We start from the raw sequence: 22,482 nt of genomic DNA on the forward strand, positions 1-22,482 counted from the left end.
AAAAAAAAAAAAAAAAAAAAAACTTAATTGTGTCAAAATTTATATGCATTCTTATGCCACATGTCCTCTTTCCTTCCTTCTAGGTTAAGCCCACAGAAGTCAGCTCTACAGAGTTGGACAAAGTGTGCCGAAGCATTCAAGAAAGGCTTTTTGAATTCCGATGTCATTCAAGAAGCATACTCAGTGATCTTGAAGTTTGCATAGGAGGAACCGACTCCATAACTTTAGCTGATGAGTCTTCGGCAGAGATTAGCTTGACTCAGGAAATGATTATGATGATTGGGCGCTGGCTTGGCAATGAAGAAAGAATTAGGGCACTTATATCTTGTATGCATACCAATGATGGCGTGTTTGGTGAACAATTATCCGAGCAGCTGTCTCGTGATGGTATTACCTTTCCTTACGCTTTACATGAATTCTTAGTTTGTGTTATCGTAGTTGTTGTAGAGTCACAATTCTGAAAAATATTTTCTTAAAGTTTATCACATTGCAAACTTTGTTGCTGGTAGGGAAGCTTTGATTATCTTTAGCCATACCATTTCCTTGTCCATGACAGAGGAGTAGTTCATATTAGTCATGTATATATATATATATATATATAGAGTGAGGGGTCGCTGATCTGCCCGACCAACCACAACTTTTTGGGAAGTTGGATGGGACACAATTGCGAGTCTCAGCACATTTTGTAATGGGGGGGAATGTTATTATGTCATTTACGAGGTTCATTTTGTCCAGACCACAGACTCCCTTAGTTGATTGTGAAGCAATGAACTTTTTGTCCACATTTATATCTTCGTAGACGAGGCAACCCAAGGCAATGGAGGGATGCTTAGGTAACAAGGCGACTGCTTAGGCATTGTCTAGGTTCTCTAGGTGTGCATTTATGTATTGTAGTGACAAGTGATGGTATAGTTATGCTTATATGCTACATCAAGAATCAGCATTTAAGCAAAATCAGGAATCAATATAGAAGCCATATGATATAATTATGCTAGTATGACCTATCATGAGAAAACGAACATATAATAAACAAAGCATAGGATATAATATAATCATATTCATAAAACATATAAAAAAAAAAAAATAGGGTTAGAATTAGAATCAATTTCATATGATATAAAAAATAAACATAAAAAGAAGACCATACAATAAGGTGTTAGGCTGGCCAAGGCCACGTCCAGGTGACCAAGGTTGTTGCCTTTCCTGCATCCAATAAGGTATGTTGTCACTTGGACCCTTGATTGCGCCTGGATGCCTAGTCAATGCGTTGACAACTATGATTTGTATACATATATATTTATATTCAGAATTAATTTTATGTAGATATATGACATTAAGGCTTTTTGGGTACATTTTTTTTTTTTTTTATACTATTTTTAGAGGTTGAATTCTGTATTTGTCTTGAAGGGACTATAGGGCATTTGCATCTTGGGTAAATGATTTTCTTCTCCCTTTTCTCTGCATCTTTGTGCATGCATTATCTCAAGAAAGTTCTTATTCACTAGTAAAAGGCATACTCTTTAGTTCTCAAGGTGTCGCCTAAGCATTCAGGCGGTTTTCTTGCATCCTAGGCGCTTGTTGCCTTATTGCACTATATATCGCCTTATACTTTTAGACTTGTTTAAACATCATTTAAGTAAATGTTCTTATATTTTTTATTTCATTTTTATATTTGTTAATTCATTCACTTAAGATATTATTCATAAATAAGCAAATACCCCCTATTTGAATCCAATAAAAGTAGTTTCAAAAAGGATAAAAAGTCAACCCCTCAGTCCAAGATCAAAAACTGGATTTTTGGTTGTAGGGGTGATTTTCAACATTCAAATGTTGGGGTTTTTCTCAATTTTGAAAATTTTATAAATCTTATCATGGTAAAACATTGCTAATAACCAAAAGTCCAGTAGAATAATATTTTGTTTTGGATGTCTTTAAAATTATTTACATGCAGGAGATTTTAACAGTATTCGTGCACTTTAAAATATGTTTGATCGGAACATATCTTTATCATTACAACTCATATTTAAGTAATATTAAATTTGTAGGAAAGATGGTTTGTGCTATACCTAATACAAAAAGTCTCATATAAAAATAAAATCATTTGACGAGTACAACTTATTATAGAACATGATCATTTCTCTAATTGTTGATTTTTTATCACTTAATGTGACTTAGTGTTGATCTTTGATGATTTGATGATTTGATGTGGCTTAATGTTGATTATGATACAAGGTATATGTAGCTACATAAGGTTAGAAAAAAGTGAAAAATAAAAAATCACACTTGGTCGCATTGTTTGCCTTAAGGCGGGGGCCATGTAATGTAGGAGTAGATTACAAGTAACTAACTCTGCAGTTTATAACCCCAAACAATACAAATAGGAGCAAGAAGCAAAGAAATAATATCATCAAATAAACCCCCAAGGATACAATACCCATCATAGTTTTTAAGGCGCTGATGCGGTCTAGAGATGGTAAGGCAGTGCTCCGCCTTATGTGAAGTGGCGCCTTATGGGTTTTTTTTTTTTAAACACATTTTAAAATTACTTGATGAAGATTCCAAATATAGATTTTTTATTGGTAGGTGTATGGTTTTGTTAACACTTGAGATGTATGGGATCAGTTTTACTCCATCAAAAATAACCAAAACAAACAAAACAAAAACACGATTCACAAATAGGGTTTGGATTTTGTCAAGGGTTTTAAGAAAGGGCTTTGAGAAGGAATCAAGGAACAAGGAAGAACCATTGATCTAGGCCACCATTTTGCTCCGGCAGCGGTGAGCTTCATTCTTCTTTGACGGGAATAGAAATATAGTGGATGACCTTAGGACTTAGGCACTCATTTTGGCATCATAGAGGTAAGTATAATAAATACTTGTATTTTTTATGTCTTTTTTTTTATATTTATAATTTTGTTTCATAATTATGTATTTATATTATATGTTAATATGTTATGATGATTAATGATTGATGATTGATGATTGATGAAGATGAACTTAGTTTATTCACTATATTGATTTGTTTTCTTGATGAATATCTTACATTGGTATGAATATGAACATTTAATATTTATTTAGCATATGAGTAATAGGATTCAACTAGGATTTGAGCCAAATAGATTGGTTTTATAAAAAAATTACACAAGAACGCTTTAATCGATAAGGCGACATTTTATGCCCGCCTTATTACTAAGGTGCTCTGAAAGACCCTCAAACGCCTCCGTCGCCTTACCGCCTTAAAAACTATGATACCCATATAGGAGCAAAATCGGCCCAAAACCCAACCCGATAGGAGAGAGAAAGGTGTGGCCAGGTCTGTGGGAGTCTGATTGAGCTGTACTTTTGGATGTAGATAGTCCCTAGGGAGGGCACAAAAACCCCCAAATATGAAGGGCTTCTGATGGCTGGTTATGGAGTTACGCACTTTCTTGATTTTCAGACCTAAGAGAGAATGTGAAGAATTCTGCAGGAACATCAACTTGTCTTCTTCAGATAACTTTCAAGAGAGGATCGATTGATCGTCTTAGAGTATAGAACCAGTCCTCTAAAGGATCTTTAGATCAGATCTCAATCTTGGGTAGCAATGAGGGTCGATTGGCTTCATGAACAAGAACTTTTTGGTTGGCTGATTCTGATTTTGTATGCTTTAACAAGTCTGAACTTCTAATAACAATAAATGGAAAATAAAAATAGAAAAAGAAGAATCGATAGAGGGTTGAGAAGGGTGAAAGAGAATAAAGGAATGGGTATCTCACCCCTCAGGTTTTGGGTATCACACCCCACAAAGGTTTAGGCATCTCACCTCTCAATAATAGTTTTTTTTAGCTAAAGAGTAATCACTCAATAATTCATTCATTCAAAAATCTCCAATTATGAATACATAGGCTCCTCTATTTATAGAGGGCAGAATAGCAATCAAACTACTTATGAGCTAGTTTCCCAATAGGACTAGACACTTATACTACAACTAGGAATTCAAAATAGGACTAGGACTTGACATTATGACTCCAACATGGAGTAGAACTAACTAACTAATAGTCTATATAGGACTTTACAACCGACCAATGGCCTAATGGGCCTTTATTGAATTAAATAACAACTAACTAAACTAATGAATTAAATCCCGTTTTTCTATCTTCTATCCATATTTTAGGCCCATTAAAGTGGCCCATTTCAAAGAAAACCCATGGGATCAAAGGCCCAACATATATATAACACAACCCAAGGCTTATTTGCAATAAAATAAGCCCAAGTGACTTATCTACATCACCATGTTGCCTTAGCGCTTAGGCAGTCTTCCAATGCCTTGGTTCGTCTTGGCACTGAGCCGCTGACAACTGTGGACATGCTTCATTGTTTCATCATTTATGTTCTGGGATAACAAGCTTCAAGTAGAATATGCTTTTGTTGGGAGGAGTGGGCAAGGGTGCTGGGTTTAGCATTGCTTGTTGCTGTTTTGTAATGTTGAGGTGATGGAGGCTTGGGACTCTTTAAGAGTGTTAGTTGTCCCTAGTCGTGTTTCTTAATGGCTGTTGATGGAGCTTTGATTGGATGATTTATATCTCATTAGGGTGGCTATTTTCAGGCACACTAGCATGTATGTCTCTCTCTCTCTCTCTCTCTCTCTCTGGTATTTCCTTTTTCATTTTCTCTTTTCAGGGGCCTTTGTGGAGAAAATGGGATTTTATTGCTGATGTAGTCCAAGAAATACACTGATAACAGTGTTTCCCTAGAATTTTGTCATTCACTACAGAGGTTAAGACTTGAATACATATGGCTGGAAATTTTTGCCTTTATTGATGATACATTACACACTCTATGATGATACATTACACACTCTATGAAGTATGAATATTGTCATGTTCTTAAAACCCAAAAACATGAAAAGGAAAGAGAAAACGTGATCTGAGATAAACTATCACATTTGATATCATAGTGAAGCTTCTGTGGAAAGGCATGCTGCCTGTTCCTATAATCTGAAATTCAAGGTGGTTTAGGAGTTGCCTGGATAGAAGATGAGTTGAAGCGGATTCGATTTGATGTGGTATGGCCGTATGGGGAGGCCATTGACTGCACTGGTAAAGTTGAGTTATAATATCGAAGACATGTTAGAGTACTTTTGAAAGAGCAAATTGAACAGTTAATTTGGCTGAATTTACAACTGTGCTGGTTTGAAAGCCCTCTTTCAGCCATTGACAGTTCTATGTAGAAATTTGTGCAGACGTTTATCTGAAGTCAGATTTAGTTGTTAGCCAAGGGGGGGGGGCTTCCCTTGCTTGTTTCATTTTAGCGGTGGTGGTGAGGATACTATTGGCTAGAACTTCATTGTTTTCTGGATGGTATTTTCTCTTTTCCTTCTTGTCTGGGGTCTTCTCTCTTTATATCTTTGCTTTCCTTGTTTCATTCTATATTTTTTTTATTAGTGCTGCGAATTAAAAAAAAAATGTTAGCTTTTTAGTTGCTGGATTTGAGGATACAACTGATCTGGTCCCACTTCTGAATCTTCAGTAGTCATCATTCCATTGTCAAAGAGAGATGTAAATGCTCACCCGGCCATGTCTGTTCTTCTTCCATTTGTTGCTGTTAAATGGTTGCCATTTTTTTTTTTATATACTCTTGAAGTAAATGATGTGAATATGTGATGCAGAATCGTAAGTTATTTAATTGCAGAAAGCTCATGGATTTTTCAATAATTGTTCTTATGTCATCTATTTCCTGGTACATTATGGACTTCTTATTGACAATCTTTTATGCTTCTTATGTAGGTGGTATCCCATTACCAATATTTTCAGAGTGGTGGTTGGCCAAAGAAAAGTTCTCTAAAATTGATTCATTTATCTTAACATCATTTCCAGGAGCCACTTGTCAGGGGTGCAATGGTTTAAGTGTTAAATATCAGGTAAATGGATGCTTACTTGAATGTGGCTGATTCCTTAATTTTGAACTCCCATAAATAACAATAGACTCCCTCAGACCTACTGTTCGGTGAAACTTTCTAAAATAAGCAGTGTGAAATTACATAAAATACCTAGCTTTTAAGGAATTCTACAGATAGAAAAAATAGAGTAAAATAGAAGGCTCAAGGCCTATGACATAAAACCTGATATTCTCTGATACCACATTGCCTCGGTGCTCCTGGTTAAATAGAAAATGACCATATGAAGATCTTCTACAGTCTTTTAATTCTTCCAATTTGGATATAAGAACTACTACCGGACTGTTATTACCAGAATTCAACTATCGCACTCTCTTAAAAGGTGGCATATTTAGATGCTCCAGCAGGTGTTATAGGTCTTTAAGACCTTGATGCCCATGCATCATTATTGTTGGGTCAGTAAATTGTAAGTACTTTAAAATTATGCTGATTGATTTAGAGAGCTAGTTACATTGATTGGAATCATGGATAGCCTTTAGAAGCGTGTGGAAGAAGACATCATGGCCACAATTGCATGGCTAATTTGTTCATTGCAGATTACCATGTGGGATCTCTGTTACAATCGACTTTACTGTTACTCAGTCACAGCAGCAAATACTCAATAGAGATTAATCACAGCATCGTCAACATCTGAATCTCCAATCACACTTAGGTAGATCATTCCCTTTAATTGCTCATTTGACTTGGAAGGGAAGGTTGCAGTGCATATTACAGGGACATGCCCCTCATAAGCACAGCGGGCAACCATTAGTTTGCTGCACAAAAGTAAGGAATGGAAAGGAGAAATCAATTTCAGGTTCAGCCGAGAGGAAAACCAGAAATCAATTCAGAAGAATCTGAAAGAAGCAAGGAACAGTACTGTGAATAGTACCATTAACAATAACATCTACTGGATCAGTGCTCTGATACCATGTACAATCAATTCGCTGTTACTTAGTTACAGCAGCAAGTAATCTTATTCATCACAGCATTTTCAACAGTTGAATCTCCAGTCACACTTAGGCACAACACAACTCCTCGCTCATACCAGGGATGGAACATCTGAATCTCCAATTGCACAAGAGCAGAATTCTCCTTTGAACTTGCTAATTGATCGCTTTTCTTCTATTTCCTTACTTTCTTTCACTGCTCTGCCTTATAAAGGTGTTCGGATCTGCTACAGGTTCAACACAGAATCACTAGTGTCCTAGTTACCTTTTGTAAGAAATTTTGAGTGCTGAACCATCTCAATTTTTTTATTAGTTGTACTAGAGGTTAGTGATAGTTGTGCATGGTTCACTGACATATTGGGTTTAGACATGAGCTTGGTTTTCTCATGTATTTGGTACAGTATAATCCTTTTAGGCCAGCATCCATTAGACTGATAAAGTTGGGGTTTATCGTATAAAGTTGATTTGAAAGATCCAGTGCCCTCCCAACTACAAAGCATTGACATCCATTCGTCAATCAATCAAAACTGGCATTTTTATCTTTAATAGTATCCTGTGCACTGTGTAAACATTTATACCTCTTTTCTTTCCAGTTAGAGATCTTAAAACCTTATTGAATCCCAGTTTCTTCTTCAATTTGTTGTACCTTTCCAGCCATCCACTTCCATCAGCCAATTTTTTTTCCTTGACCAACCCTAGCACTTTTTCATTCAACAATAGCTCACAGCCTGTGTAAACGTAGAAAAACCTCTGATGTGACCACTTGTTTGAAAACCCTAATTCTGGGTTGCTATGGGCCCACCCAATTGTACAATAACCAAAATAATGGTAGAGCTGTAAATATTCCAAAGTTTACAAGGGTGGTGGCAGTTTGGTATATAAATAGAATCTTAAAGGGTTACTTAGAAATGCAAGTAGGTAGGATGCAAAGGGATTTTGATTTATGGGATAAGGGTTGACTTGGAATAAAGATAAAAATAAGGACTAAAGAGATTAAAGGATGTGTAAATAACAAGAAGAAGAGGAAAAGATAGAAGATAGAGAAAAGAGATGGCTGTACCCTTGGGAGTCACAGCCTTGGTATCTCACTTCATTCAATATATGATCACGCATAACCCCACTAAGAGCATAACAGGAAATACACCAGCAACTTAAAAAAACAGACAGCCAAAAAGCCAAGGGGGAGAGAATCGTGATTAGCACCTCTTCCTCCCAGTCACTCTATATCTTTTAACACTCCTCAAGCTAGAGTATAGATGTTAATCATGCCCAGATTCTTACAAGTACAATCAACTCCATTTCTAAGGGACTTGGTAAAAACATCTGCAATTTGTTCTCCTATGCGAACATGACTTGTAGAGATAACCCCTTACTGTAACTTTTCCCCAACAAAGTGGCAATCGACCTCAATATGCTTCGTTCTCTTGTGGAAAACTGGATTTGATACAATATGAATAGCAGCCTGGTTATCACACCACAATTGCATAGGAGACACATTTGCAAACCCAAGCTCGGTCAACAATTGCTTCACCCACATCAACTCATTGGTGACATGCGCCATGGCTCGATACTTAGACTCTACGCTAGACCTAGCCACAACAGTTTGTTTCTTACACTTTCCCAACACAAGGTTTCCTCCAACAAAAGTACAATACCCAATAATTGGTTGCCTACAGGAGATTCAGCCCAATCAGAATCATAAAAGCCTTTAATACGTCCATGTCCATGATCAGAGTATAATAGACTATGGCCTAGAGATTTCTTGAGATATCTCAGAATATGAACAATGGCATCCTAATGAGACGTACGAGAGGACAGAAACTAACAACATTTACAGAAAAGGCAATAGTAGGTTGAATCACAGTAGCGAGAGCCTTGCGCCCTGGGTTACTTTGTTTTATTAGTCAGTTAATTAAACTTTCCAACCAACCTCCGATACTTCTCAAGATCATAAAAAAGATCACCATTTTCAGTTGTAAGTTTTACATTGGGATCCATGGGAGTATCTAGAGGCTTGGAGACCAACATACTAGTCTCTGAAGCAAATCCAAAACATACTTCCTCTGGGAGAGGGAAATACCTTTCTTTGACTGAGCAACTTCAATACCCAGAAAGTATTTTAACCTTCCCAAATCCATAGTTTAAAATTTTTCTACAAGTGCACCTTCAAACCTTGGATACCCTCAACATCATTTCCAGTAATAATAATGTCATCAACATACTAATAAGAAATATTCTTCTAACTCCTGATCACCTAAAGAAAACCGAGTAAACACTATCACATCGTGATAGTACAAACTCAAGAACCACATCTGTAAACCTACCAAACCATACCCGAACTCAAGAACCACATCAGTAGACCTTTCAAACTATGCCCAAGGAGACAAGGACTTCTTGAGCTTGCACACTATCCCAAATTCCCCCTAAGCAACGAACCTTGGAGGTTACTCCATATAAACTTCCTCATGTAAATCACTATGAAGTAGGGGTGTCAATTATGAGCCTGCACTGGTAGGCCCGATTGAGCCCAACATGTTTACGGCCCGACCTGGACTAGCCCAATTAATAAACATAAGTTCACGGTGCAAGTAGCTAGCCCGTCGGGCGCCCGATTGAACCAACACGTTTACATGCCTGACTTGAACCGACTCGTTGTAGCCCGCCCCCCCTTTAATACTACATAAAATTCCTATGTTGCTACTACTAGTAAGAAATAAATTAAGCTTTCTTACCCTTTGCTTTGTAATAAGATTTGATTTAATCAAGTCTTCTTTTTCTTTGTAAGAACAACCATAATCTCATATCATTTCTCATTTTTATTAAAGATTTTCCTCACATATTTCTAGGCATTCAACCCACTTAAGAAAAGAATTTTAGGATACGCACGTTTAAATCCTGTTTAGAGCCCATTTAGACTTAAATAGGTTCATAGCTCAGTTAAGACCCGTTTAAGGAGGCCCGATACTGACCAGCCCGATTATAAATCGTACAATGCCCCCCAAAGCTAGGTCCGTTTAGTTAAACGGGCATTCACAGTGCAAGGCTTCCAAGTGGTCAAGCCCAATTAAGCCCGACCGAGACTGGCCTGGCCCGACCGATTGACACCCCCACTATGAAGGAACACAGTTCTTAATGTCAAGCTGATATAATGGCCAACAATGAGAAGTTACAAGAGATTTTAAAATGCCACTTGATGCAAGTTTAGCAACAGGAGAGAAACTATCTACATAGTCAATTCCATATGCTTGGGCATACCTCTTTGCAACCAATCTTGCCTTCAACCGAGCAAGAGAACCATCAGGGTTGACCTTAACCATAATCCCAACGACAACCAATAACAGACTTACCTAGAGGGAAGGGGAAAAGATCCCCAACCCTGATTTTCCTTTTAAGGCCAACAATTCTTCCTCCATAGCTATCCTCTAGCCAAGACTAGACAATGCTTTTGCAACAAATTTAGGAATAGGATGATACGAAATAGTAGAAAAACAAAAATGAAAAGGTAATAAACCAGAATGACACAAAATTAGAAATGGGGTGTTAGGTGCAAACCCGAACACCCTTAGGCTGAGAAATGGGAAGTTCAAGGTCAGAACTAGGAATAGCTGGTTCAGGATCTGCAGACAAAGATGATGATTGATGAGGCAGGCATTGTAGAGAGAAGGGATGCTAGATCTTCCCGACGACGATGAGTATAAACTAGAAGAACTGGTGGAGGAGGTGGTGGTGCTACTACAGTTGGAGCCTGTGAAACTGATTGATGAACAATATAAATGGGAAGATCATTGTCCAATTTAGACATAATAAACAACTCACCCGGAGAGGAGGACTCAAAGGAAGATACATCAGCATTAACAAAATATTTCTGCAATTCAAGAGAATAACATTTATATCCTTTTTGGGTACGTGAGTAACCAAGAAAGATACATTTAAGAGCTTAGGATTCAACTTTGATAACCCTGGACGATGATCACGAATAAAACAAATGCATCCAAAGACACGTGGAGGAAGAATAAACAGTGGGTTAGAAGGAATAACAAAGAATGAGGAATACCATCACGTAAAACTGAAGAAGGCATGTGATTAATAAGATAGCATGCAATCAAAATGGCACAGACCAAAAATACTTAGCAACCTTCATTTCAAACATAAGGGGACTGAGCAACTTCCATCAAATGTCTATTCTTCTTGTTAGAAACATCATTTTTTAGGGGTATCTAAATAGGAAGACTGGTGAATCATACCACGTTCAGTCATGTACATAGTTGTTAAGGCGTCGCCAAGGTGACGACTTGTAAGTAAATGTTTTTTATATTTTTTATTTCATTTACTTAAGATGTATTCATAAATAAGCTAATACCCCCTATTTGAATCCAATAAAAATAGTTTAAAAATCGAATTCTAAAAAAATAAAAAGTCAACTCCCCAGTCCAAGAACAAAAATTGGATTTTGGTTATAGAGGCGATTTTTAAGTTTTAGATGTTGGGGTTTTTCTCAATTATGAAAATTTTATAAATCCTATCAAGTTAAAACATTGATAAAAACTAAGAGTCTAGTAAAATAATCTTTTGTTTTGATATCCATAAAATTATTTTCATTTAGACGATTTTAATAGCATTCGTGCACTTTAAAATAAGTTCGATTGGAGCATAACTTTGTCATTACAATTTAGATTTAAATAATCTTAGACTTGTTGGAAAGTTGATTTTATATTATATCATAAAGTCTCATCTAAAAATAAAATCATTTGACCGGTCAAACTTCTTATAGAATAAGGGCATTTCTCTAAATGTTGATTTTTTTATGATTTGATGTGACTTAGTGTTATTTTTTATGATTTTATGTGGCTAGATTTTGGTTTTTAATGACAATGTGGCTTAGTGTTGATTTTTCTATAATATAAGGTATATGTAGCTTACTAAATAAGTTTAAAAAATAGGAAAAATAAAAAATAACACTTGGTCGCCTTGTTCGCCTTAAGGCGAGTGCCTTCTCGTTTAAGCGCTTAAACAGCCTTGATGTAGATCCACATTATGGAAGGAAATATGAGAGGAAGAAGGGTCCAGCCTTAGTCCACCTGAGTGGCTAGGGTCCAGCCAAGAAGCCAACCGAACCCTTACTTGGTCCACCTGAGTGGCTAAGTACAAATATGGGCCAATTGGGCCCATCGGCTAGGGGAATAATTAGTAGTTGTTTTTAATTAATTAGGGGCCATTGGGCCCATCGAGTTGAGTAAGTGGTATGTCGAGTCCAAATTGTCTTAGGAGTCTATTTGTTTTCCACATAGGTTTATTATTCCTAGTCCAATTTTGAATTCCTAGTTGTAGGAGTGTCTAGTCCTATTGGGAAACTAGCTCCTAGTTGAAGTAGGAGTGTCTAGTCCTATTGGGAAACTAGCTCCTAGTAGTAATTTGATTGCTATTCTGTCCTCTATAAATAGAGGAGCCTATGTACTCATAATTTGATATTTGAATAAAGAATAATTGCAGTTAATTGCTTAGAACAGCCGAGATAGCTGTGGGTGAGAAGCCCGGGCCGAGATAGCCGCTCGACCCCCACTTTTCCTTTGTTTCTTCTTGTTTAAAGCCTTATATTTTATCCTAAAGTTACTGCTGTTGAAGCATACGACTGTTGTGAGTATTCAGAAGTTCAGATCTGTCCAAGTTACAAACCAGATTTGATTCTCTCTCCTGAAGCCTGCGATTATTTCTCCTAGGTCAGAAAATCAAGAAAGCTTGTAACTTCACAACCAGTCGTCAAAATCCTCTCAACTTTGGGGATTTTTGTACCCTCCCTAGGGACTATCTACGCCCAAGAGTGCAGCTCAATCGGACTACAGACCTGGCCGCACCTCTCTCTCTCCAGCTCTATAGCAGGTCTTTCTCTCTCCTATCGGGTTGTGTTTTGGGCTGGTTTTGCTCCTATATGGGTATTGTATCCTTGGGGGTTTATTTAATGGTCTTATTTCTTTGTTTCCTGGTCCTATTTGTATTGTTTGGGGTTATAAATTGCTGGGGTAGTTTCTTGTAACTACTCTTGCATTAAGCCTCCAACGCTTTGTGTCGCCTTGGCGCTGTGACAACTATGGCCATATACTTAGAAAAAGGGTCAGAAAAATATTCTTTGGCATTATCACTATGTAAAACTTCAATAAATGAACCAAATTGATTCTAAATTTCAGCAACAAAGGCTCGAAAGATGAAAAACAACTCAGATAATGCTTCATTAAATAAATTCAGCAATTCTGGAATAATCATCAACAAAAATAATAGATACTTAAAACACAACTAAGATGTAACAGGCATGGTTCAAAATCTCGCCAAGATCTCGAGGAGATCTCGGAAATTTTTTTTTTTTTTACTGAGTTGAGATGTACTACAAATTATAGAAAGGTAATCATCTCGGTCAAAATTTTGGTACCATTTCAGTGAGATACCGAAATTATACCCACCAAGGCTTATAAATACTCCATCTCATGAGGGGGAGTCGAAATTTAGACTTGACTCAACTGTCTCGGTGAAATTTTGGCTCCTCGCATTTGAACACAAAAATCATTCCATTTTCCACTAATTTTCCACATCATCACATCTATTGCCTTGAAGATCGTTCCAAGTTGAAGATCTGCATGTTTCAAGCTTTGGAAAGGTAAACCCCTTTCCCCATATATATATATATATATTTAAATAGTAACATAAATACATGTTGGATAGGGCTAGATTTTTTATATGTTAAACACTAAAGGCCGATCTATGACCTCATGAAGTCGAAATTCTTTTTTTGGTTCATAAATATATATATATATATATATTTTTTTTTTTAAATTCATTCCCCATCAATATAAAATGTATTTTTTTATTATTAATATAGCTTTGATGGAATTCAATTATATATATTACTCATCATTGGCTAATCTACGACTCTATTAGAGCGAAATTTTTTTCTAGCCGGTATATATTTATTTTAATTTTTAAAAAATATGATAAATAGATTAATAATTAAAAAAAAATTAGAAATAGGAAAAAATATTTATGCACTAATATGTTTAGGATTTGGGATATTGCCATGTGGGACTTTGAGATTTAAGAGTAAGACGCTTAGTGGATGACTTTAGTTGGGACTCAGGAGTTAGGGAGTTGCACAATATATTACTCTAGTACTCTAAATATTATTTAATTAATGTTGAGGTATGTTTTGATCATGGCTTAGATGCATTATTTACTTGTTTTACTATCATATTATATCTTGTTTTAACGATATTTCATAAAATTTTCAGAACAGTTCGATGGTTGCTGCCAAACAAGGTTGCAACTCTAAAACACTGTCATGTTCTAATATTTTTGCAAATTTAAGTTCTAAGCATGCTTATTAACCTTAAAACAAGCTCCCCACCAAGTTTCAGGTAATAATATAGCCGTTTGACCACTGAAACAGTCAACCCGAGTAAAAAAAAAATCAGCCAACTCGCTGAGATCTATCTGAGATTTCGGTGGTTTTGAAACCACCAAAACTCCGAAATGAAAGGAGATTTCGAACCTTGATAATAGGACAGCAACCCCATACATCAGAATGAATTAAAGCAAAAGGGTGCGCATACCGTTTGTTGACTTGAGGGAGATAGCTCACATGATGAAGCTTCCCAAATTAACAAGAGTCATATTATAAACTAAATGAAACTAAAATGAGGATCATGCCGTTGTAGACTCTGCAAAGATGGATGACCCAGACGGCAATGAACTTTATGTGGAGAGAGCAAGCAACAGTAGGCGTATCATCTTCAAGAAGACACTAGTAAGTATACAACCCCTTGATTCACGACCTCAACCAGTCAAGTTCTTCGTTGTGAAGTTCTGAAAAACACAAGAATCAAGATAGAAAGTTAAAAGGAAATTGTGGCAAATGAAGATTTAACGGTAATGACAAAGAAGAACTATCCCAGTGCCTTTAACTTGTAGCAGAGAACTATTGGCTAAAGTGACATTGGAGGAAGATTTCCGGAAAGAGCAAAATATACTTGAAACACTAGACATGTGATCTGAAGCACCTAAATCAATGATCCAGGGATGAGAAGAAGATAGACATGAAGTGGCATTACCTATTTGGAAAAAAGTAGTAGTGGAAGGCTGAGAAGGCTGAGAATCTGAAAATGATTATATTGTGCAAACTTGTCTTTTATCGTAACCATCATTTCCTCAGAGGGTCCAGTTGGAACGGTGGTCTTAGTATTTTCTGCTGAATTAACAAACTACTTTTGAGAAGGCTTTCCATGAAGTTTCCAACAGATTGTTGGATATGTCCTGGTTTTTCACGATAATGGCACGTCCTTATTTTTCCTGAACTGCCTGAGGATGTGGAATTACTAGTTGTTTTCCTTTACCATTCCCATTGTCAGTCCCACGTGTACCACCACGATCAGTGTGCTGAGACACTAGAGCTGAGCTGTTCGTGGGTGTGTAAAATCATGAGAACTCTCAAGATTCTCGTAAGCCACAGGAGAAAGTATCTACAAGAGATGCCACCTTGTCGCCTTCAAGGATTTGAGAACAAACAGAGTCCTACTCTGGTCCAAGACCACCCAAAAATCTCATAACTACAAGTTGCTCCCTCTGGTTATACATCTTCTGCACATCATTACTAATAGGAAGTACAGAATTCAGTTCTAGATACATTCAGATAACTAATTCATAGTATCAAAATGGGTGACAATATCGACCATTCAATTTTCCATAGAATTCAGAAGTTGTTCCAGAATTTGTGCATTGATAGTATCCCTTGTAGTATTTGCAGCAGACTTAGTCTTCATTAGATGATCCTCTTGATAACAACCAATCAAAACCAACTACACAAATTTTTTCCATTGCTGAAAAGTGGCAGCCACTCGGTCACTACACTCTTTGCTTCAGCCATTGATGCAAAGATATCGGCAAGCAATCACGAGCAAGAACAAAAAATCACTCCACAAAACCTTGTAAAAAATTGATCTCAAGAGCCCTAATCCAGACAAAATCGATCCAAAAACCCTGACAAGGAGGACAACACACTGATCAGTCCCAAAAAGCATCCCTTAACAAAGATCAATCTATCTCTCAAAACCATGACAAAATCAATTTCTCCAGAAAAGCTTGAACTTCTGACTTCAATCTTCACTCCATAAACCAGCAACCACCACAGTTGAGACCTAGTTCTTAAGGCTGGTCATGAACTAGTCTCTAGAAGTAACGAAAAAACAGCATAGGGTGTTGCGTCCCTTTCAGAAAGAAATCAAGAGAAGCCTCAAAAAAGAATTTGTGATGGTTCAATCACTTTTGATTGAAAGTAGAATTTGTGAGGAAGGGAACCTGTAATGATTGTATCAGTCCCTAAGGATCTAGCTTTGATACCATGTAAATAACAAAAAGAGAGAAAAGAGATGGTTGTAACCTTGGGAGTCCTTGTGTTGAGACTCCCACTTCATTCAATATATAATAAAGCATAACCTTCCTAAGGGCATAAAAGGAAATACACCAGCAACTTTAATAAAAAGACAGCCAAAGCCAAGAGAGAGAACCGTGATTAGCGCTAGGTGCTAATCTCGATTCTCTCCCCCTTAATATCTTCTAACAGGATGAAGGGATGGGTAATATGGGAAGACCACAGTTATGGTGGTGTTTAAAATCACTTCACCCGTCTCCTTCAACCTTATGGTGAGAAGAGAACCCAGAATGCTAAGGCAGATACCAAACTTGCTTTGGTTTGAAGAATTCTCTCAATAGACCTCGGTCTGGCCTGAGATTTCAGGAGGATCGTAACTGTCAGCTAAGTGATCAATAACATAATTCAAAGGTCAAAGGAGTAAAGATATATTTGGCCCTGCAATTTGTTTGTAGAAAATGAGATCGGCTCTGAGTTCAAAATAAAAGTCTCAATATGATAGGTTTCAGGGAACAAGATACTCCAGTTTAGGTCGCCTATGGAAGGGCTTTGTTCACTGCAAACCTCTGACCCAATGGGCTGGTTGTCAGGGAGTTCAATCAAATCTCTTGTGGCTCAATTGGTTCGACAGTAACAGGGTTCGTATAGAAACAGGGAATAGCAGGAATAAAAGAGAGGGAACAAGAAAGAAAGAAGAGAATGAAGAGAGGAGAAGCAAGAAACAGAAAGAAAGGGTTCACCAAGGGAGACCATAACTGAGATGGATTCTCGATCAAACCTGGAGGAAGAGAGTGACAGAAACAGTATACATTAACTCTCCATTCTACATTTCAACTCTATCATTCCATAGTAGGAGGTTACATATTGTTGGAATATGTGTCCACGATAGGGGGAAGTGTCCCCATTGTGACATGGTTATCTTAGTTACTTTCCAAGTTGTTTAATATTCTAGTTATACTAGATCTCTAGTTTCCTAGATTAGAGTTAGACTAAGGTTGTCTTTCCCATTCCACCTATCATTGTACTTGGATCTACTTATTATATATATATGATAGAGGGAAACCATATCGGCTGCTCCTCTCCCTTGCGTCTCTCTTCTTCTTCCTCATCTCTCAAGTTACTGGTTACAGATCCTTGGTTTTCTACATGGTATCAGAGCAGTAACCAGTAGCTGTTTTGAGAGTCGTTCTAAGGTCTCTTGCTACTGGTGAAACGCTAGTTCTTCTAGTTCTTAAGAAGAACTAGGGTTTGGTTAGATCATACCTGCTACTACTTCTACTGCTGTTCTCGTTGAAGAGTTCCCCCTGCTGTTGCTGCTATTGTCTTTTCTGATCTTCGATTTCCTGCTATTGTTGGAATTCTGCTATTGTTGATATCAATTCTGGTTCTACTTTAGCGACATTGAAGTGTTTTGCTACATAGAATTTTTTTGGAAAAACAAACTCTACTGGTTTGCTACATCGAAGGGTGTCTGATTTCCTCATCTGCTACTGCTTGAGATGGGTTTTCTTCTACTGCTGAAAACCCTAAACTGAGTGGTTTGATCTTATGGATTTGAAGGTTCTTCAGCTGGTTGCTCTGTCTGCTAGTGTATCGATTGCAGCATACACACGCATTCTATTTGCTTCTGGTTTTATGAGTTTGAACCATCAACTGTCCAGGTTTGAAGACCATTGCTGGTTTCGCAAGGAAGTACTGGTTTCTGCAATCGAGATGGACTGGTTTCGTGAGGAATCCATATCGAGATGGACTGGTTTCTCGCCTGGTTTCGTGAGGAAGCACTTCTTCCCTTTCTCTCTTACTGCTTGCGTGACTGTAACTTCCTGGACAGTTACGATGTGCCTTTTGTGCTGCTGGTTACGTATATGAATCACTTTCTTTATCTTGTGTTTTCACATTTTACCCCTCATTCCCTTTCTTTACTTTCTTTCCGTCAACAACCCCATGTGTCATCATTAATCTTTCCTTCCCCATGTTACCTAGTTTTCAAGGCAACAAATCTCCTTTTTTATTTTGTTTTTCCCATATTGCCCCCACTTTGTCACTATACCCTCTTGTATTTATTTTGTTTCCTCTTCCAAGTTTAACCCTTGTTAATTATTACTAATTCCCTTGCTGTCCTGTTGCCTCTTTAACTACCAGATTAGCCCCATGAAATATTTTAGCTAATTACAGTTCTGTCATTACTCCTTGTTATTGCCTATTATGAACTGGATGGGTCTATACCAAACCCAATTGGGTATTTTGACCCAGTTCCCGCATTGGTGGTTGCATAAAATAATTACAAAATTGCCATTAGGCATATACATGTGCCATTATTGTTTTGGTAGGCCCAAAATCACATCTTTGGGATAGACAACGTTTTTTGGCACTAGTATTGGCAAGCCATGGTAATTGGAGATTGATTGTTCAGCCTTGTTGTCATGAGGGGGAGATTAGACATTATTTTATGCTCTTGGTTAAGGGTTTATTCGGGATGCTGGTTAGGGTTTGTTGGAATTATTTGTTCACGTGTAATGCTACACGTGAGGGGGAGATTGGAGATTTCTATCTGCTCTGCACAATTCATCAATAGGAGATTTTTGTCAGTAAAGATTATTTATTAGCTCGTGTCTTCAGTAACGATTTTAGCTTTTGAAGGGCAACATTAATGAAGTGATATCTTAAGATGAGGTGATTTCTTAAGGATCTAAGTTGTTGCCCTTCATCTTTACCTCTTTTAAAACATGATATGGTGTCTTTTGAAGATTGGTTGTCCACCTCGTGCGATTGAATTGATTCCTTCTTTGAAGATCGAGTTATTCCTTATAATGAAGATTGTGTCTTCCCCTATTGGAAATCAAGTTCCACAATTAAAGGAGAGAATCTGTCATTGTAACCTGTCTACTGCTATGATATTTTGGATTGCGGTTGATGATATCTACCCTTTCTACGATTTTTATACTCTTCCTTTTGGAGATTGAGTCCTCCTCAGACATTGAAGATTAAGTCTCCTCCTCTTGAAGATCAAGTACTGCACATGCATGGTTTAAAGTATCGGTCCGTATCGTACCGTATCGGCCGATACGTATCCGTATCGATCCTTACCGATACGATACTGACCGATACGATACATGAAATTTTTAAAACCCTTTTGTATCGATACGTATCTTACGATACACACCGATACGCACCGATACTCTATAAAAAATTCAAAATTGAAGTGAAATGTACATTTCGGTACGTATCGGTATGTATCGACCGGTACACACCGATACATACCGATACGTACCGATACGGTCATAAAATGGCCAAAATGGGTAATATTTTAGAAAAACACAATTTTTTGAGGTGTTTTTGTTCCAAAGTTGCTGCCAACCATTTTTCTCTCTAACTAAAGTGGAAATCAAGGTTGGGAACAAGGATTTTACATTTATGGGACAACTACAAACCTTGGATTCTTAGTGCGATACTCTCAATTTACTGTTTATGCATAATACATGTTATATATAATTTTTTTTAACTATTTTTGTATGCAAAAGTGTATAAAAAAGTGTTTCCTATCCATTTATGTGCGTATCTTTAGCGTATCTTAGCGTATCTCCGATACGATACGATACCCTCTGATACGTATCTTAATTTTGGCCGACCGATACGACGACCGATACCGATACTTTAATCCTTGTGCACATGTTGGTGATTATCTACCGTCTATTTTGTTCGTCGCTGATGGTTCAACACGACATTTTTTATCAACTGATGCTGCTGATGATTGGTTTGCCTAAGTCGATATTGCTATTGGTTTTATGGTGGTTGATTGAAGTTCCTATTGTTCATTAAAGTCTAGAACATTGGTGTTGCATTTGCATTTGATTTTCTATTCTCATTGGTCCAATCTGGAGCTTCTTTTGATACATGTATACTCCAGCTTGAGGGGGAGTATTGGAATATGTGTCCACGATAGGGGGACACTTACTTTCCAAGTTATATTAGGTTGTTTAATTTCCTAATTATACTAGATCTCTAATTTCCTAAATTAGAGTTAGACTAAGATTGTCTTTCCTACTCACCTATGATTGTACTTGGATCTACTTATTATAAATATATGATGAAAGGAGACTGCCAAGACATATCGGCTGCTCCTCTCCCTCGCGTCTCTCTTCTTCTTCCTCATCTCTCAAGTTACTGGTTACAAATCCTTGGTTTTCTACACATATATAACTTGCTGCCAATCATACAAAAGAAAACCATAAAACAGAAACTATCTACTTAGGAAACTTATTTTAACCTGTGAAGTAACAAATATCTCCTACGTAATCTCTTTTTCCTAATTTAAATTTAAAACTCAAATAAAATGAAGATTACAAAAATAATCTGCATACCAACCCTTGTTGGTCCAAAAACTTGGCTTGTGCCGATTACGTCACGGTTTGGGCCGCCAAATCTTGTCGTGTTGGTGCAATCACGCAAGTGCTAATGCATCAACCTCTTTGGTGCCCACTTGGAGATTCCAATGGCAGAACCTTTGAGATCACCCCCATTAAATCCTACTTTTTTATTTGTTTTAGTCCCCATGACTCTATTTTACCCCAACCCCTGTTTCCCGAGTTTCCATCTAATATACTCAAAACCAAAATTTTCAACTTACCGTACTATTGCACAACCTGCCAGAATTTTTTTCTGCAAAATGCAAGCCTTGGCTTTGGATCACAGGAATACTCAGATCTTCTTAAATCCATTGCATAACCCAAAATGTCTGACACTGTAATAAGCTGTACCCAGATTCATGTTTGAAAACCTTCCAGGGTAGCTGCAGTACACATTTATGATTTCACATCTGCAAGTGAATATTTTTGCACCTGAAGTTAACTATAAGTATATTTCTATAATATTTCTTTTGTTCCTGCTGTTCTATTTTTGCATGAAGTTAAACAATTGTTGATTTGATGTGGAAATGTGGATTGATGCCTGTGTGCTTGTTTGCTTGTTCATGAGTTTTATCTGCACAATATGATTGCAGTTGCTGTATGGAGAAGACTCTTCTCTTGCTGATGTTTTTGGACACCTAGAGCGGAACAGGTGAAATGCTTAAGTTGCTTCCCAAGTTTTCTTGCCCCTTGTCTCTTTCCTTTTTCTTTCCTTAGTTTCTCAATATAATTTCTCTCCTTATTGACACTAATTTGTACTTGAATGTCCTTCAGGAATCAATTGGGAATAGCAGAATACAGCATAAGCCAATCAACACTAGAAACTATTTTCAACCATTTTGCTGCAAACGCATAGTTATTTTTATTTAGTCATCGTATTACTTTTGTTAATGTTCAACAGAGAGGAATTGGTCCCCAAGTTATTGTCAGGTGGATCAGTCTCTCTTATAGTAAAAGAATCAAGATATGTAGAAAGGAAAAACTAGTCTCCCAGTTCATTGATTTTAAGTTATTTGTAAATAGCAGGGAGCAACTTTCAGTAAATAACTGAAATCTTTTTCAATTTGAGGTAATGACTCACCAGAACAGCTCCACTAAATTTAGTGGCCTAATTTTGTAATTCAAAGGAAGATTATATGGGGTGAATAGATTTTATTGGTTTTGCTTGCTGATACTTGATAAAATTTGAAATTTATAATGGATTTTTGTATCCTGCGAGATATTTTTTTCCTACCACAACCAGTTTGAGAGGTATGGGGTGTGTTTGGTCCAACAGTAAGCTACGAATGTTTGCAACCTAGTGGTCAAGTGGTCGAAACAACCTTTCGACATTCTGGGGGTAAGGCTGCATAGTTCTCACCTCCCCCTACAGATGCAAATGCAACAGCTTCATGCATCGGGTGCACCCTTTTTAACTAGTTTGAGAGGTAGATATTAGTTGTATTGTTCTCAATGAGTAAACCTGAAAATCTACCCTGGAGAATGACATGGCCACATGGGTGGAATTGGGGTAATTCTAGGATTTCCTGTATTGTAAAGTTGTTCATTTTTTATCTTTTGGATAGAAAATACTATTAATGCATGGAAAGCGATGTAGTAGAGAAATTAAAAAATGTAAACCAATTTAGTACTTTGACATAGCAGATGACGCGGTAAAATGGAGTGGCAATAGGAAATCTTCCATCGGTGTGTACTATGTATCTCTTCTCTAAGTAGTTAGCATCTTGATTGGAGCACAATGCCATTTAACCAGAATTTCACCGTAGGGATGTTTACGGTCTTAAGAAGAGTGACTGGTACATG

The 22,482-nt window shown here is 37.1% G+C and overlaps 1 protein-coding gene across 1 annotated transcript in view; it reads left to right on the plus strand.

Moving 5' to 3' along the window:
- Positions 1-21,889, plus strand: part of LOC122061878 (ABC transporter A family member 1-like) — a 28,699-nt gene extending 6,810 nt beyond the window's left edge. Inside the window, exons 9-12 of the mRNA XM_042625404.1 lie at positions 84-387; positions 5,766-5,899; positions 21,273-21,331; positions 21,454-21,889. Of these exons, the coding sequence (XP_042481338.1) occupies positions 84-387; positions 5,766-5,899; positions 21,273-21,331; positions 21,454-21,535 (579 nt within the window). The 3' untranslated portion in view covers positions 21,536-21,889. The remainder of the gene's footprint in view (positions 1-83; positions 388-5,765; positions 5,900-21,272; positions 21,332-21,453) is intronic.
- Positions 21,890-22,482: the final 593 nt, after the last annotated feature.

Source organism: Macadamia integrifolia, chromosome 14 (genome assembly GCF_013358625.1).
Source record: "Macadamia integrifolia cultivar HAES 741 chromosome 14, SCU_Mint_v3, whole genome shotgun sequence".
Taxonomy (NCBI): domain Eukaryota; kingdom Viridiplantae; phylum Streptophyta; class Magnoliopsida; order Proteales; family Proteaceae; genus Macadamia; species Macadamia integrifolia.